General features: G+C 37.2%; 1 protein-coding gene across 5 annotated transcripts in view; it reads left to right on the top strand.

The window, feature by feature from the left end:
* Positions 1 to 17,191, top strand: part of LOC139965833 (uncharacterized) — a 250,858-nt gene that overhangs the window by 200,888 nt on the left and 32,779 nt on the right. For 4 of the 5 annotated variants that reach the window (XM_071968600.1, XM_071968599.1, XM_071968602.1 and 1 more), the window contains one exon: positions 9,475 to 9,696. The exons of the other annotated variant lie outside the window; for it this stretch is intronic. In XM_071968600.1, the coding sequence (XP_071824701.1) occupies positions 9,475 to 9,696 (222 nt within the window). The remainder of the gene's footprint in view (positions 1 to 9,474; positions 9,697 to 17,191) is intronic. 5 annotated transcript variants of the gene reach the window in all.

Raw genomic sequence — 17,191 nt, 5'->3', positions numbered from 1 at the left:
CCAAAGTAATAAGCTAATGCAGAGTGAATTGTAAGGAAGCATCGTGACCATTTCATCATTGTGTAATGTTCTCTCCTTCGTCCTTGCATTCTCAAATGTGGATGCCCTCTGAGGTCATCTTATTACCTCCCTGGGGAAGACAGGCTCCTTATCCTCCTTAAATTCTCAAATGTGAACAAGGTAGAGAGGAGAGCTTCAGAAACTGAAGTGTGTGTGTAGGGAGATTGGAAGAAACGATAATAAGTGGTTTGTTCAGAAACAGAAAAATACTGAAATAAAATACAGGACTGTAAAGGAGCAAACTGAATACTGATATACATTGTATTTAACTGTGTAAATTTATTAACAATAGCCAGTTTGACATTTGCTCCACTGATCATCATTGAGAAAAGGGTGAACATCCATGGTGGATGGGCATATATATGGTGTGTAAGGGTAGTTGGTCTCTTACACTTGGTCAATATTATTAAACTATAAATACAGGGATCTTTCAATGATACTTCTAATATCTGTCATTTGTCACAATTATGTCGCACAAATTTACAGTACCTCATTTCTCTCTTACCTGTCTCCTCTCAACAAATGTACTACTAGCCTATACAACAAGCCAGTAACTTTTACCATTGTATGTACCCCATTGATGACCATACATATGCTTTCAGAACTAACCCATGCACTTACAGTACTTTGTTTCAAATCACTGTTAATTTATCTTGGTTTTAACCTCATTCATTGCATTGTCAGGAAGTTCCTCTGTAGAATTCTCCATCACTATGAAGCTTTGCCATTTATTCATTTTGTAATTTGCTAGATATATGTGAAAATCAATAAGAGTGATCTTCCCAAAAGCCTTGCCACAGTTATTATGAACTTTCAAAGGGTAATCCTGCAAACTTTAACATGGTAGTGTACCACTAAACCTTTCATAATTTAAGAAATTATGTTGTACATTTATACATTGTACATTAATACAACAACATTTATAAACAAATAGTAATGCGCCCAAATAGAAATTACATAATACAGTGTGGAACTAGTTCAGAAGGAAATTTGGTGATGTTTCCTAAATGGGGTTACACAGTTTTCAGTGAGATTTTCCAGTGTGGCACACTTCAGCATCTTCTGAAACTGTAATTGTGATAAATTGTTGTTGAAACACGTATCTGTCTTTAATTTTTGAATTTTCTATAGCAACGTGCCTCCCAGGAGAACGTGCTGTGTATATAGCAACGTGCCTCCCAGGAGAACGTGCTGTGTACAGATTTTTCCCCAAGCATGATAAAGTCATCTTGTTTGAAATTATTCTGCACATGGTATGAGATGGTAAGATCAAAAGCGAAACAACATGGAAAAATATGTAGTTTTATGTCATCCATCGATAAAATTCAAGGTTATGAAGGACGTCATAGATGTTAGAACAAAATGTCTAAATTACAGCAAATACTATATATTTTGGCTTGAGGTTGATGAAATCCATCATTTTGAGTTAAACAGGAAGAAATCGCTCCTTTTTAACAGTTGCATATGTTATTGACACAGCATGCACTCGAAATACTTGTAAAATGAGATAGACAAGTTTGAGTGGAGTTAGCTATAAGTATTGATGTTTGGCTCTAGTTTCATCTCAAATATGATAAAAAATGATGAAAAGATCCTCCCTGAAATGTTAGGCTTTATCTCCTCTTATATATTAAAAGTGGAAATATGTGTATTAAATTATATTGTAGCTCTATCCGTGCACCACTAGCAAAAATTGGTAGATAAAGATGGCACCATTTCTATGTCTTATGGAGTTACAAAACTTTTATCTCTTGGTTGCTGTCCCAGCTCTCCACAATATCAGTCTATTTTGTTGATTTAGTTATATTTGTAATAATCTAAGTACAGTATACATATCCTTTGCTATAATGCTAAAAGTCAAATCTAAGTACAGTATACGTATCCTTTGCTATAATGCTAAACGTTATTGATGTAAAGTATTGGCACCAAAGTGTTAGAAGCAGAATATTTTTAATTAAGTGTGGTTTGGAGATTTTAACCTTCCCAATTACATTCTTCTTAGACATTGTATGGTACCAGTTTATAGACATGCAGTTAATCTTTGAATGGAGAAGAGTCGATTTCTTAACTGCTGTCAACATTGACTTCAGATTTTCACATGCTGAAAATTGCTAGGTACTCAAAAGCACTTTTCTGGAAGGCCTAACTTTTGTCTTCAGACATACAGTACAGTAGAGGATTGTGTGGACTATCAAATGTCTTTGTGTGATAATATTAATAAGAGTCACAGTAAAGGTTGAAATGTGAGCACCCAGTAGCTGAAATGTAGCAAATTGGGGAGTAATCATGATGACCTTAAAGAGGGTGGGGCACTACAGTATAACGTAAGTATTGAAGTTGAGATCAAAACAGTTCACCTTCTATGACACCATGTATGCACACATTATCGCACCCCATCCTCTATTTGGAAGCAATCATGATGACCTTAAAGAGGGTGGGGCACTACAGTATAACGTAAGTATTGAAGTTGAGATCAAAACAGTTCACCTTCTATGACACCATGTATGCACACATTATCGCACCCCATCCTCTATTTGGGAGCACTCATGATGACCTTCAAGAGGGTGGGGCACTACAGTATAACGTAAGTATTGAAGTTGAGATCAAAACAGTTCACCTTCTATGACACCATGTATGCACACATTATCGCACCCCATCCTCTATTTGGAAGCAATCATGATGACCTTAAAGAGGGTGGGGCACTACAGTATAACGTAAGTATTGAAGTTGAGATCAAAACAGTTCACCTTCTATGACACCATGTATGCACACATTATCGCACCCCATCCTCTATTCGGAAGCAATCATGATGACCTTAAAGAGGGTGGGGCACTACAGTATAACGTAAGTATTGAAGTTGAGATCAAAACAGTTCACCTTCTATGACACCATGTATGCACACATTATCGCACCCCATCCTCTATTTGGGAGCACTCATGATGACCTTAAAGAGGGTGGGGCACTACAGTATAACGTAAGTATTGAAGTTGAGATCAAAACAGTTCACCTTCTATGACACCATGTATGCACACATTATCGCACCCCATCCTCTATTTGGGAGCACTCATGATGACCTTAAAGAGGGTGGGGCACTACAGTATAACGTAAGTATTGAAGTTTGGATCAAAACATTCACCTTTTATGACACGATGTACAGTATGCACACATTGTCAAACCCCATCCTTTCCCCTCACCCAATTATATGGTATATATTTGCTTATCTGTTGTATTATTGCAATGAAGTACTTCTTTTATACTTGTATGTATAGCAGCATCGTATTTAATCACATGTTTGTCAGTCATATACAGTAGCTTGAGGTAGCCGGTTGCAATATGCGTATGTGATCCCTTTATATGACAAATCTATGTTATGAGCTATAAGTTATGAGTGTTAATGTCCAACACAAATCAAAATAAACACTTTGATATAGCCTAGCCTACAACACTTTATTACATGTAGGCACAGCATGCTGTAACAATACAAGAGCCAAGGCTTATATCATATGTTATAATTATTAGCTGGTAATCAGACTTGAACCTGACTGATTGTACATTCACTAGAAGTATCACTGACTGAATTTATCAGCTTTTTTTTAAATGAAATCAAGAAAGACTCCATAGTATTTGTATGAAACATTGCGTTTACTTTTTTTAAAAGGATTGTCTGGTGGCCCAAAGAAGTTACTGTACCTAAAAAATGATAAATAATTTTCCAAACATGTTGTCAAAGTATGAGAACGCTAATTTTGTGTTTGACAGAGAAACAATTTTTTAATCGTTAAGGATGGACCTTTCCAATATGATTTGAATGTCATAACCCACGCTCCGTACAGTACCTACAGTGATCACAACAAAAACCGCGTTTGTATACAGATTAATTTCTTCCTTAGTTTTTGGTGAAATTTCAAAAACTCCTTAAGCCGCCATATATGTAGTAGATAGGTGGTTTCATGGTCTTTGTGTAACACAAGATTAGTTTGAACAGCAGACTCTTCGTTGTTTATACATCGCGATATCCAGCTCCAACGCGAAGAATGTTCGCATGTAGGCTACTCTAACGTTTGCAATCGGACAGTTCTGCGAAGCCTAAGCTTCTCGGTACTACATTCTGCTCTGACATCGATTCCGCCAAGTTTCATCTTTCGGTGTTCCGAATACTTTTCAAGTTTCCTTTTACTGTAAATTTGATCCGTGAATTTTATTTCAGCGATTTCGAAGAACAGTTTATAAACTTTGATTTGAGTGTGAGAGTGTATTATGTGCAACGCTGTAAGTTGTATATATTAGGCAATCCAATGTGCTTATACGTGAGAGTTTATTTGCTGCGGAAATGGGAGTGCTAACTTCAAGTCGCCTGTTTTGCCTATTTGCAAGCACTACGTCAATCACCATATTGAAGCGTTCGAACAAACAGTACTTTTGGTGAGAAACTGGTGAATTTGAAAACCAGATTTCTACAAGAAGAAAGCGTCGAATGGGGACAATTTTTACATGGTTAGAAAGAGAAAAATAATCACTACAAGGACAATGTATCAAAATCTTCCACCAGACAATTCCTTTAATAAGTGAATAAAGAATTCAGGCTAACATCCTATTTTACTGCAGATGTGCTTCTTTAAATGGACTAAAACTATAATTAAAACATCTCTCATTTAATAATGATTGAGTTTATATCGACATCAAACGGTACCAATATGAAATGGAAAGTGGAGCATGAAAAAATGTTGATATCATTATGAACAGTTCCTTAAAAATTGAACAAATTATACAGAAGGAGTCAAATTATATACCTCATTAGCATACAGTATAAGTAAATCAGACGTAAGGCAGACGGGCGGATGGATGTAATCTGTACGGAATTAATTGGCTTGGTTTGAAGTATTGAAGTTTCTCACTAAACGCTCATTTCCAACTCTGTGCAATTTAATGGAATAACCAGATCACTAATTCAAGCAATCTCAACCTTACAACTTACTTTACATAAGTTATTTTGTATATGATTGCTCAATTTGGATCTGTGTGACCACCAAGATCGTCCTCCCTGAGCTTCCATACATTAATAATGAAAGTTACTTGCAATATTCACATATATATCCAGGCCATGGCTTTTTTTTTTCTTTTCTTTTTTTCATTTTTTTCTTTCTTTCCCTGGAGACCAAGACTGTGTATCATAAAGTGACAACCTTCCAGCCATAACACAGTTATCATTTGTTTTAATACATATTATGTGCAGCCATGTTTCCCATCATTTATGTTCATTATGGTGAAACACAAAAGCAGTTTTAATAAGAGGAAGGATAGTTACTGTAAAGGAAACGCTATATGTGTGATGCATGGATCAAGTGGTGCTCAGTGTAGTTACTGTAAAGGAAACACTATATGTGATGCATGGATCAAGTGGTGCTCAGTGTAGTTACTGTGAAGGAAAAGCTATATGTGTGATGCATGGATCAAGTGGTGCTCAGTGTAGTTACTGTAAAGGAAACACTATATGTGATGCATGGATCAAGTGGTGCTCAGTGTAGTTACTGTAAAGGAAACGCTATATGTGTGATGCATGGATCAAGTGGTGCTCAGTGTAGTTACTGTAAAGGAAACGCTATATGTGATGCATGGATCAAGTGGTGCTCAGTGTAGTTACTGTAAAGGAAACGCTATATGTGTGATGCATGGATCAAGTGGTGCTCAGTGTAGTTACTGTAAAGGAAACGCTATATGTGATGCATGGATCAAGTGGTGCTCAGTGTAGTTACTGTAAAGGAAACGCTATATGTGATGCATGGATCAAGTGGTGCTCAGTGTAGTTACTGTAAAGGAAACGCTATATGTGTGATGCATGGATCAAGTGGTGCTCAGTGTAGTTACTGTAAAGGAAACGCTATATGTGATGCATGGATCAAGTGGTGCTCAGTGTAGTTACTGTAAAGGAAACGCTATATGTGATGCATGGATCAAGTGGTGCTCAGTGTAGTTACTGTAAAGGAAACGCTATATGTGATGCATGGATCAAGTGGTGCTCAGTGTAGTTACTGTAAAGGAAACGCTATATGTGATGCATGGATCAAGTGGTGCTCAGTGTAGTTACTGTAAAGGAAACGCTATATGTGTGATGCATGGATCAAGTGGTGCTCAGTGTAGTTACTGTAAAGGAAACGCTATATGTGATGCATGGATCAAGTGGTGCTCAGTGTAGTTACTGTAAAGGAAACGCTATATGTGATGCATGGATCAAGTGGTGCTCAGTGTAGTTACTGTAAAGGAAACGCTATATGTGTGATGCATGGATCAAGTGGTGCTCAGTGTAGTTACTGTAAAGGAAACGCTATATGTGATGCATGGATCAAGTGGTGCTCAGTGTAGTTACTGTAAAGGAAACGCTATATGTGATGCATGGATCAAGTGGTGCTCAGTGTAGTTACTGTAAAGGAAACGCTATATGTGATGCATGGATCAAGTGGTGCTCAGTGTAGTTACTGTAAAGGAAACGCTATATGTGATGCATGGATCAAGTGGTGCTCAGTGTAGTTACTGTAAAGGAAACGCTATATGTGATGCATGGATCAAGTGGTGCTCAGTGTAGTTACTGTAAAGGAAACGCTATATGTGATGCATGGATCAAGTGGTGCTCAGTGTAGTTACTGTAAAGGAAACGCTATATGTGATGCATGGATCAAGTGGTGCTCAGTGTAGTTACTGTAAAGGAAACGCTATATGTGATGCATGGATCAAGTGGTGCTCAGTGTAGTTACTGTAAAGGAAACGCTATATGTGTGATGCATGGATCAAGTGGTGCTCAGTGTAGTTACTGTAAAGGAAACGCTATATGTGATGCATGGATCAAGTGGTGCTCAGTGTAGTTACTGTAAAGGAAACGCTATATGTGTGATGCATGGATCAAGTGGTGCTCAGTGTAGTTACTGTAAAGGAAACGCTATATGTGATGCATGGATCAAGTGGTGCTCAGTGTAGTTACTGTAAAGGAAACGATATATGTGATGCATGGATCAAGTGGTGCTCAGTGTAGTTACTGTAAAGGAAACGATATATGTGATGCATGGATCAAGTGGTGCTCAGTGTAGTTACTGTAAAGGAAACGATATATGTGATGCATGGATCAAGTGGTGCTCAGTGTAGTTACTGTAAAGGAAACGCTATATGTGATGCATGGATCAAGTGGTGCTCAGTGTAGTTACTGTAAAGGAAACACTATATGTGATGCATGGATCAAGTGGTGCTCAGTGTAGTTACAATGTAATGTATCGTACTTAATATACACAGATCACGTAACATTCGGTATTTGCACTTAAAGCCATTAATCTAGTAGTATTGTAATTCAAAAATGGAGTCGTGGTAGTTTAAATGTCATCATCACGCTAGAGTTACTGAGTTGTTTTCATGCCAATTTTGCATGTGAACCTAAACCTGTGTGCTAGTTAGTTTGCATATAATAGTGATTCACATCTACAGGGGAATAAGTTTTCAGGTATTGGATAACAAAAGATTGGCCACAAATACTCAAATATATACATAAGTTAAATTCATTATAGTCCTTATCACTAATTTGCATGCATGGTTTAGTTTGAAGTCATCGGTAGAAGTGCTACAAAACTACTGTAGTTTATTAAAAAAAAATCTGAACATTTTATCCCTCTTAAATACTTTAAGATGTAAAGGAAGGTTAACTTAGTCAGTTACATATATCAGTGGAAAACATGACAAAGATATAAGCAGAAAGAGTTTGCATGGGCCACTTTTGGTCTTTCTAGCAAATTTGGAAGCAATACAGACACATAGTTCTGTTAAAAAAATTAAATCGCTGTCCAGATAGCTGCCTTATTACAATTTACACTTCCATGAAACATTAGGCCTTTTTCTCATCTCATCACACCTCTCCCCCCTCCCTATACCCTCTCCAACCCATTCTTCTTCCCTATACCCTCTCCCTCCCTACAACCTCTTCCATCCCTCCCTACAGGCCTACACCCTCTCTCACCCCTTCCTCCTCCCTGTGCCCTCTCACCCATTCCTCTTCCCTATACCCTATCCCACCTCTCCCTACATCCTCTAACATCCCTCCTTCCTCCCTATACAATCTTCCACCCCTCCCTCCTCCCTGCACCCCTTCCCACCCATTGTCTTCCCTATAACCTCACCCTCCTCCTTACACCCTCTTCCATCCCTCCTTTCTCCCTACACCATCTCCCAACCTTCCCTCCTCCCTACATCCTCTCTTGCTCCTCCCTCCCTACTTCTCTTCCACCCTCCCGATATCCTCTCTCATGCATCCCATCTCCCTGCACCCTCTCCCACCCATCTTCTTCCCTACATCCTCTCCTATCCCTCCCTCCTCCCTGCATCCTCTCCTATCCATTCCTCTTCCCTACACCCTCTCCTACCCTTTCCTCCTCCCTACATCCACTTGCATCCCTCCCTACACCCTCTCCAACCCACCCCTCCTTGATTCCACCATACCAAGTACTATTCCTGGAACAACATTTTGTTGGTAATTTTTGCTGATCATACAACCTGATTAATTGTTGAATTAAGTAAATGTAAGCAAATAAGCATTGCGATGAAAGCCACGCAGGTCTGTGAAAATTGTTGGACATGTACTTTATTGGTATTGAAAGTGTACGTACCATACTCTTAATGACTCTTGACTATGAATTTGCCTGACATACAGTATTCCTGATTATCTTCATTGTTTTTGACTCTCCTTGTTACGCTTACAGTACTGCCTGATCAAGTCAGGATATGTCCTCTTTGATCTTGCGTATGCTTCATTTTAGAGAACTTGGAGAGATCTTAATACTTAAACTGTAATGTTAAATTAAGCATTGAATGTTTTCTTACTGTAGTTTAATGTACTCAACAACTTTTCTGATCAGCAGAAAGTAAGATATTTGATGATATGACCCATATCGAAAACTGTTCCGTTGTTGGGTGAAGTTTTTATCATTATACATGATTTCTTTGTGACATGATCTCTTTTATCCACAGGTATTTAAATGAATTTTCCTTTGCATTCGTATTCCTTTCTAACTTAACTCCTTCATATCCCTCATAATCCTTCCATACCGCTGTATATTTTTTATTTCTTTTGTCACGCTGTTTGTATACCCCTCATGTAGACATTAAACAACTTAAAAAAAAATAAAACTTCTTCCCTCAACAGCACCTTTGTTACAATCTATACATGTACGTACTAAATTGATTCACTACCTGAGAAAGCTCGATTATACCTTCTTTATATACCTATTTTCCTTTTGCATTGCATTGCATGTCTGTAAAAAAAAAAAATTAAAATTAGTACCAATAAATTTCCAAACTAGAATGACCACAAAACCCTCCCTTTGCAGTTTCACCACTAACAACTAATTAACTCATCCTACTTACTCTCATTATTTACCTTAGGCACTCATCCTCCATCTGGCACCAAGCTCCCTCCTCTCACCATAGTGAGCTCTGCCAGCGGCCGTGCTAACCGTACAACTGCCACCGTTACCCCATTCAGCCAGTCGGCAGCTAACGCCATCACTGTAACTAGTGGCATCTCGGCAAACGCCCTGGCTGCTACAAGAACGTCCAGTTTTGCTGCTGCCTTGCGAAAGTTGGCAAAACAAGCCAATGAAAATGGTAAGACCTGCTTCTTCTATTCTCTGCTTGATACCCCTGCCTGTGGCAATTCCTCAAACAGGCCAAATATTGCATGCTCAAAAACCCTTTAAAATATCCGTCCAGAATCCTTGCAAGCTTACCAATACTGTAGTCAAATGAAAATAACCTAACTGCAGCTGTTGGGATGAGAATGTTTCTTTGAAGCAACTTCACATCTATTAGTTGAGTTTTTTTGCAGGTACTGTAGACATCATTTCTTTGGATTAACCAGTGTTATGATGTCTAATATGAAAGTGCATTAGAAATGTTGCTCTCAAGCATTCTAAAGCATTCTATGACCCTGGAATTCTTTAAGTTGTAAAAGCTGCATTTGTGCACCTGAGACTGTATGGTACTTGATTGTGTACAGATGTACAGTTAAGGAACATGGGTTGCACTTTCTCTTAAACTGGTTATTTCATGGATATATCATGGATATACTTGTGAATGCTCTGTGATTATTTGGTAAAATTTTATTTCCTGGTTCTAACTCGTTGGCCTTTTGGTTGGATGGGGGATCGGAGACAACGCTCACGAAAAATAAACCTTAGAAAGAGAAAAATTAAAGGTATAAAATTAAAAAATAAATAAAAAGGATAATGCTAGTTGAAGTTTTGAACACGTTAATCATTGTTTGACCTGTTAGAACATTTGAATGCTGATTTCCAAAAATCACCTTTTATGTGGCTTTTGGTTCAATAAAGGTAATGGACAATACTGCAATTAGCAAATTGATCACAGATAAATGGTTATAGTGCATACCAGTCTGTGTTAATGTACTAAAATTCCTTTGTTTGGATTCTGATCTGATTTGCATCTTTGATGACGTTCTATAGACATGAACAATGGTACTCCTAGAATTTCTGATTTGTTTGTCAAGCTGGATAATTATTACACTGATATATATGTACAATTGCATATGTGTAATGCCTACCAGAATTATAACTCTTTGTTTAGAAGATTGATTAATTTGAAGAGAACATGTAAGCAATATGCATGAAACTTGGTTCATGCACTTGTAGCATGATTTATGGAATCGACAGCACAGCTATGAACCCAGCCAATCATTACATGGATTTTGTTCTGCTTTGGCCAATATTGTTATTTAAATGTGTAACATCCACCATAAAGTCAGAGATGTTGTGTACATAATTAATGCCAGTTGATGTTAATTGAGGTAAAACTCATGCATACTTCTCTGTTAATGTAAGGTAAATGAATATATGTGATATACATTGTCAAACAATCTTTACCCGCTTTGATTTTGTTTCCATCATGGACACATGTGCACATGATCAAAATATATACCTTTCTCCTTCCTTCCCCTCTCTGTCTCCTCACCCTCCCACCACCCCATCACCTCTCTCATCAACCTTGTTTCAACTTTGTACAGAAAATTGCAGTTTTCAGTCAATCTTGAAAATCATTCAAATTGTGCAGTGGCTACTTATCTTTTGCATGGATGTTGTTTATATACTCTGTACTGATCATTTCTGGTGCTGAATATTCACCTAAATACTATCATAAGAACAGCATTGCAATTAGTTCACAATAGTGACATGGCGGTTCAGCCTAGCTTATCTCAATAGACAGTACTTTAATGTCATTCCCAGCCTTGATGTTTCTGTGATTGGTTCAGACAAGGAATGGATGATCAACAGTTACGTGATAAGCAATGAATCGATTATGAAGTGTGTGGTTATTTTTAATTCAGCTACATCACGGCACCCTATTGTATCTTATCACTGCTCGACTAATACGTAGCTTCTTTCTAAGTTTCTCTCAATGGGTGTGTACATACAGTAGGAGGATGGTGTTACACATGGTCAAGATGTGTATAGTAATGATCTATGGTTTACTAGAGGCTCGCCCAATGTTGTAAACAGTACTCCGTAACAAACATTTGTTGGTTAATAGCTGGTACATGTATGCCAAAAGTTTAGGCCTCAAACTGTTTTGGGACCATCTCGGGCTAAACATTTCTAGGCCCATTTTTGTGCCGGGTGGGCCCAACTTTAACTTCCACCTCAAATACATTTTGGTACGCATTTTATGGGCCCAAATTTGAGGGGCCGAATATGTTTGGGATCATTTGGGCCGACATTTTCTTTACATTGTAATAACTCTGCAACCTTAAGTCGGAATGTAGTCAAACTTGGTATACAGTTGTTAGTTAATAGATGGTACATGTCGGCCATCTGGGCCCCCTCATATTCCAGCCCATTTTGTGGCAGGGTGGGCCCAAATTTTATTTCCACCTCAAATGCATTTTGGGACACATTCTTGGGCCTGAATTAGTGGGTCCAATATATTTGAGACCATCTTGGCGCAACTTTTTATTGGGCCCAATTTTTGGGAAGGGGCCAGAATTTTCAAGTTGCAATAACTCCACAACCTTAAATCAGATTGTATCCAAACTTGTAATACAGTTATTGGTTAATAGCTGGTATATGTGGGTATAACTATTATGATATTGGGTGATGAACATACAACACTTTCATATTCCACTAAGCAAGGAACCATAGTGACCGTTGGACTCTTGTTTATCAAAATTATTGGACCGAAGAATAAAGTATTTCAGAAATGACATTTGCTCTTGCTTCCTTTCTTTATTTTCTTCTGAAAGAAGTAACGGTGCTCAATGTCTGATTGTTTGCAGTAGAACCAATAAATGCCGATTAGTTATTCTGTAGCATCCAAAGGGCCCGATTCAGATCACCAATTCTGACCCATGAATAGAATATAGTGCAGTATTTGTAACAATAGCCTCGGCAAGGAAAGTATGTACACAAGGGTCTCTAAAATCTCCATGAAACATGATTCAATTTATAAAACTTCTTCCCAACAGTTAAAAGAAACATTTACTGACTGGCTTGATAAAAATTAATTATTGCAACACATTATCTTCAATTGTGAAGACCACAGAGTTGTGTCAATGGTTTCCAGTGATGGGTAATTATGTATTTTCCAGGTCATTGCTGCAAGCATACAGATGTTCCCAGATTGTCTCAGCATATGTATGTCCTTTTATCGTAATTAAACGTTTATAAAACCTAAATTGACCATTGGCAACATTGATCTGTGTTTGTAGATTAATGAAGAGATCTACATTGTATAGTTTGATTATATTTTCCCTTCCTCCTCCCCCGTTCTATTATTTGTAGAATCATCAAATGTGTAAAAGTTTTACAGCTTAACAAGAGGTACTGAACTTCCCCTTCAACACTGATGTGACATGTTCTTGGCTAAACCATCAAATCATAATTTAAATGACTATTGGATCTACTGTGTATAGTCAGCAAACACTGCAATGCATGTATTTAATCTAGAACACAACAGTAGTGTTCATTCAGTTACATTTTCTGTCAAAAATATTTTTCAGAAATATTCCTGACATTTATGCCTACTTTAAGACTCTTCCATCTTCCCCCTACCCCTTTTTATTGGGTCTATAGACTCTACCATATAGGAAAATAAAAATGAAGCTATGGGCCATCTGCTGTTTCCTCATCTTCCTCACAGCAAGCCTAACATTGTACCTACTACATACAGTACTGTCAAGCAGTACTTTTGTTGTGTCACACTGCACAATAAATAATAATATAACTTCTCTAATACCTCAATTTCAAATATTCATTTTAATTTATCATCCCAGGCTGGTAATAAATCATCCCTCAAAGGTCTTTTTCCCCCTTTCATTTTTGTTTTCCTTCTCTTTCCTTTCTTTTTGGTTTGTCATTCATCTAGATTTCACCAGCGTCAATACTCGCCCTGCCTCCACTTAGTATCAAAACGTTCCATTTTCTATTGGCTAAATTATGCCAGAATTATAATGGCCTTTCTGCATCAATAGATTGTGCACTGTGATCCATAAACTGGATGTAGTTATAAAACGTGCGGTTGAGTTATGCCTAACCGTCTAATGTTCTTTCCTCACACAAGCTTTTATTGTATTATTTTGTGAGATACCCCACACTCGGTTTCCTCAATTATTACTCCTTGCGGGAGGTCAGACTAGTACAGCAGGCTGCGACACACTGCCACTCAGCATATTAATCTATCTTGAAAGCTTTCTTTTCAGTTAAAGAGATTGGTTGATTCAACCAAGTTGCTTCTTCCAGTATACTACAGTGTATATCTCTATCTTTTTGTATATAGATTTATATATATTTAGATTAATATATATATATATATATATATGTGTGTGTGTTTCTTAAACTCACTCAAGGCTGTTGTGGTTCTTAGTAATCTCCTGGAAAGTGAATCAATGGTATGATGAAGTGATGAACAAGCAGTACTTGTGATGAGAAAGATGAGAGTTGAAAAATAAATTAAATTGTAGTTTTTTACCGTTTAGGGAGAGATTGCAAAATGGATGAACAGACACACAAAGCTTTGGTTTAAATGTATATGTATATGGCAACACACATGATATGTGGAAAGATAGAATAAGATAGATAAGTTCAGTGTAAGGAACTTCCCATGAATGAGAAAAATTTTAAGTATTTTATGAAAGATGTATAGTGTACACTTTTATGATAGTGGTGTTGGTTTGGTAAATAAATTTTATTCAATAAGGATTTTTTTCTCATTAGGCTGTGTATAGTTTTATCAAATCTTTTAACAGATGAATCAATCACAGGGTTTGATGACAAAGCAATGGGTTGATGAGAGATACTAAATACTAATTAAGGTTTTTACCATTTAGGAGAGAATGTGAAAATGTTTGCTTGATGAAAGGTGTGTTGAACCTAGTTTCCAGGGATGCAGTAGTAATGCGATACAGTATATCCCTCTTTTTAATAAATCCTAAATCAGGGACTTGATAATCATCATAATTTGGAGCTTTAGTAGTCTCCTAGAACAGGAGTCAATTTGAATAAACAACCACTTGATGAGATAGCAGTGTGATGATATAAACTGAATGCTGGGGAAAAGGTTTCTCAGTTTTAGGGAAACTTTGCCACATCCAGATAATATGTGCATGCAAAATGCATGATATAGTATGTACCTGTGAAGAATTGATTTGCACAGTCCTTACTTAAATACAAGAAGGACAAAAATGATGAAAATGATATCATCGAGAAATTCGCAGAATAAGCATAATGGCAAGATAAAAAATATCAATAAATTATAATATGTGTGTATGTATACAGAAATGATTCATTGCAAAACCATAGATAAACATGAATGTTGTATGCTTTCTCAGTAGTATTCTGTTAGTGGTGTCTGAGTCATTGCTATGGAGATCAGAGGAGATAGCTTGAATTAAACTCATTTATCTTATGGAGTAGTATATAGGAAAGTTAGATTTCATACAAAAGGGATTTTAAATCATGCATATTCCAAGTACCAAAGAAGCAAATTTATCATGCCGTGCAACTTTGCAAATGTCTTAAATTGAATCTAATTGTATTAAAATAGAGTTCAACTATGATTCATCCTTTGTCTTATTTTGTTATGCAGTTGTTAATTAAGCATTTTTGTTTTTTGCTGGTACAGCTAGTATGTATAACAAAGTGTGCATAACAAAGATACCATAATGATCAGCTTATGACTTTTCTCGGTTTTCGGATTTGATGTGTGTACTGTCAAGTCTCCTGTCATGGAAATACTTCAGCATTAAATTGTACACTGCATTAAAGTATTAAGGGATACGTACTACCAGTAGAGACAGTTATCTTTACATCCTCAGAAAAACTTATACCCCCCCACCCAGAACAAATATCAAATCGATACCGATATGCAATTACAGTACAGTATATATGTAGACTTATTATTAGCCTAATTTGCATATTCATGCCATATGCGTTGAATATTGTTATTTTGCAATGATCATGGCTGTAGATTAGACACCAGCAACTTTTTTGAACAGTTAAGAGGAAAGTGGCATACCTTTTATGAGTATATTTGAAGAATCATTACTTGTAGAAAGTATGTAAATGTTCATTGGTTGGCCATTTGACATGCAACAAGTCTACTGTTTTTAGTGGAGGTCAAAGGTCACTTGAGGTCAGAACCTTGTAAATGCAATATCTCATAGGGATTTGGGGCAAATGTAGTATGTTGCATTCTATTTGCCCAATGAGTAAATGGTTTGGGGTTTTTGGGGGAGGGGGTTGGGAGGAGGAGGGAGAGGAAGGTATTCAGATGCAATCTGAAGTAGTGCAGAGCTCAAAATATGTAAATTGGAAAGTTTTGTATCAAGAATCTTAGCTTGGACAACATTCAACCCCAGACACCTTTCACCGGGATCTGGTGTAAAAGCAGCACAACCATTGACTTTAGGGATAACCTATCCATGAGTAATACTGCAGGGATCTTCTGTATTTAGATTTCATAATAATAAAGTTATTAACATACCAGTAAACTTAGGGCTTTATAATAGAGTTGTGTGGTCTTATATACTTCGTACCTCTCTTACCTCTCTCATATATCACACTCACTCTGATGTACCCTAGTGTAAAGAACTGGGCACATTCTTGCAATGTTCACTGCCTTCCTCATTCCAAAGCTACCATCCAGAAGAATGACCAGCAGTATGGCGTAGGAGATTGTTAAAGCTTGTGCAGGGATTACAGTTCCCTGAATATTAATTAATTCAGTTAATAGCTAGTAGCTTTAAATAATAAATTCATATGTCTGCAGTTTCTACATGCTACAAGCTGGACTCAGTAGGAAAATGGAAATACCAGACAGAAAAGTGCATGGCACTGAGCCTACTACAGTGGGTCAATATACACATATTTACAGACTTACACAGTGCATGGCACTGAGCCTACTACAGTGGGTCGATAATACACATATTTACAAACTTACAGTGCAGAGTAATGACTCTACTACAGTTGGTCGATAATACACATATTTACATACTTACAGTGCATGGCACTGACCTTACTACAGTGGGTCATTAATACACATATTTATAGACTTACAGTGCATGGCACTGGCCTTACTACAGTGGGTCAATAATACACATATTTACAGACTTACAGTGCATGGCACTGAGCCTACTACAGTGGGTCATTAATACACATATTTACAGACTTACAGTGCATGGCACTGAGCCTACTACAGTGGGTCGATAATACACATATTTACAGACTTACAGTACAGTGCATGGCACTGACTTACTGTACAGTGTAGGGTTATGACCCTACTACAGTGGGTCAATAAAACACTAATTTACAGACTTACAGTACAGGGTAATGACATGTTTCATAACACTTGCATGGAAGGTACATAGTGATATTGCAAGTAAAGCTACTAGAAATAAACACTTTTGTCAAAGTTAGTGAGTTCAGAAGATATAGGATTTGCAGGTGGAAAGATTGATTAAGGAAAGGGAAAGTAGTGAATACCATTCCTCTTAATACTATGCTAAGTTAAAAGATGTTCATTATATAGCATTGTGTATGACCTCACACTTTTAAGGAGCTCGGCTGGATGAAGTTAACATAGTTACTTAGGTAAT

Source organism: Apostichopus japonicus, chromosome 3 (genome assembly GCF_037975245.1).
Source record: "Apostichopus japonicus isolate 1M-3 chromosome 3, ASM3797524v1, whole genome shotgun sequence".
Taxonomy (NCBI): Eukaryota; Metazoa; Echinodermata; class Holothuroidea; order Aspidochirotida; family Stichopodidae; genus Apostichopus; species Apostichopus japonicus.
This window is presented reverse-complemented; position numbering and strand designations above follow the sequence as displayed.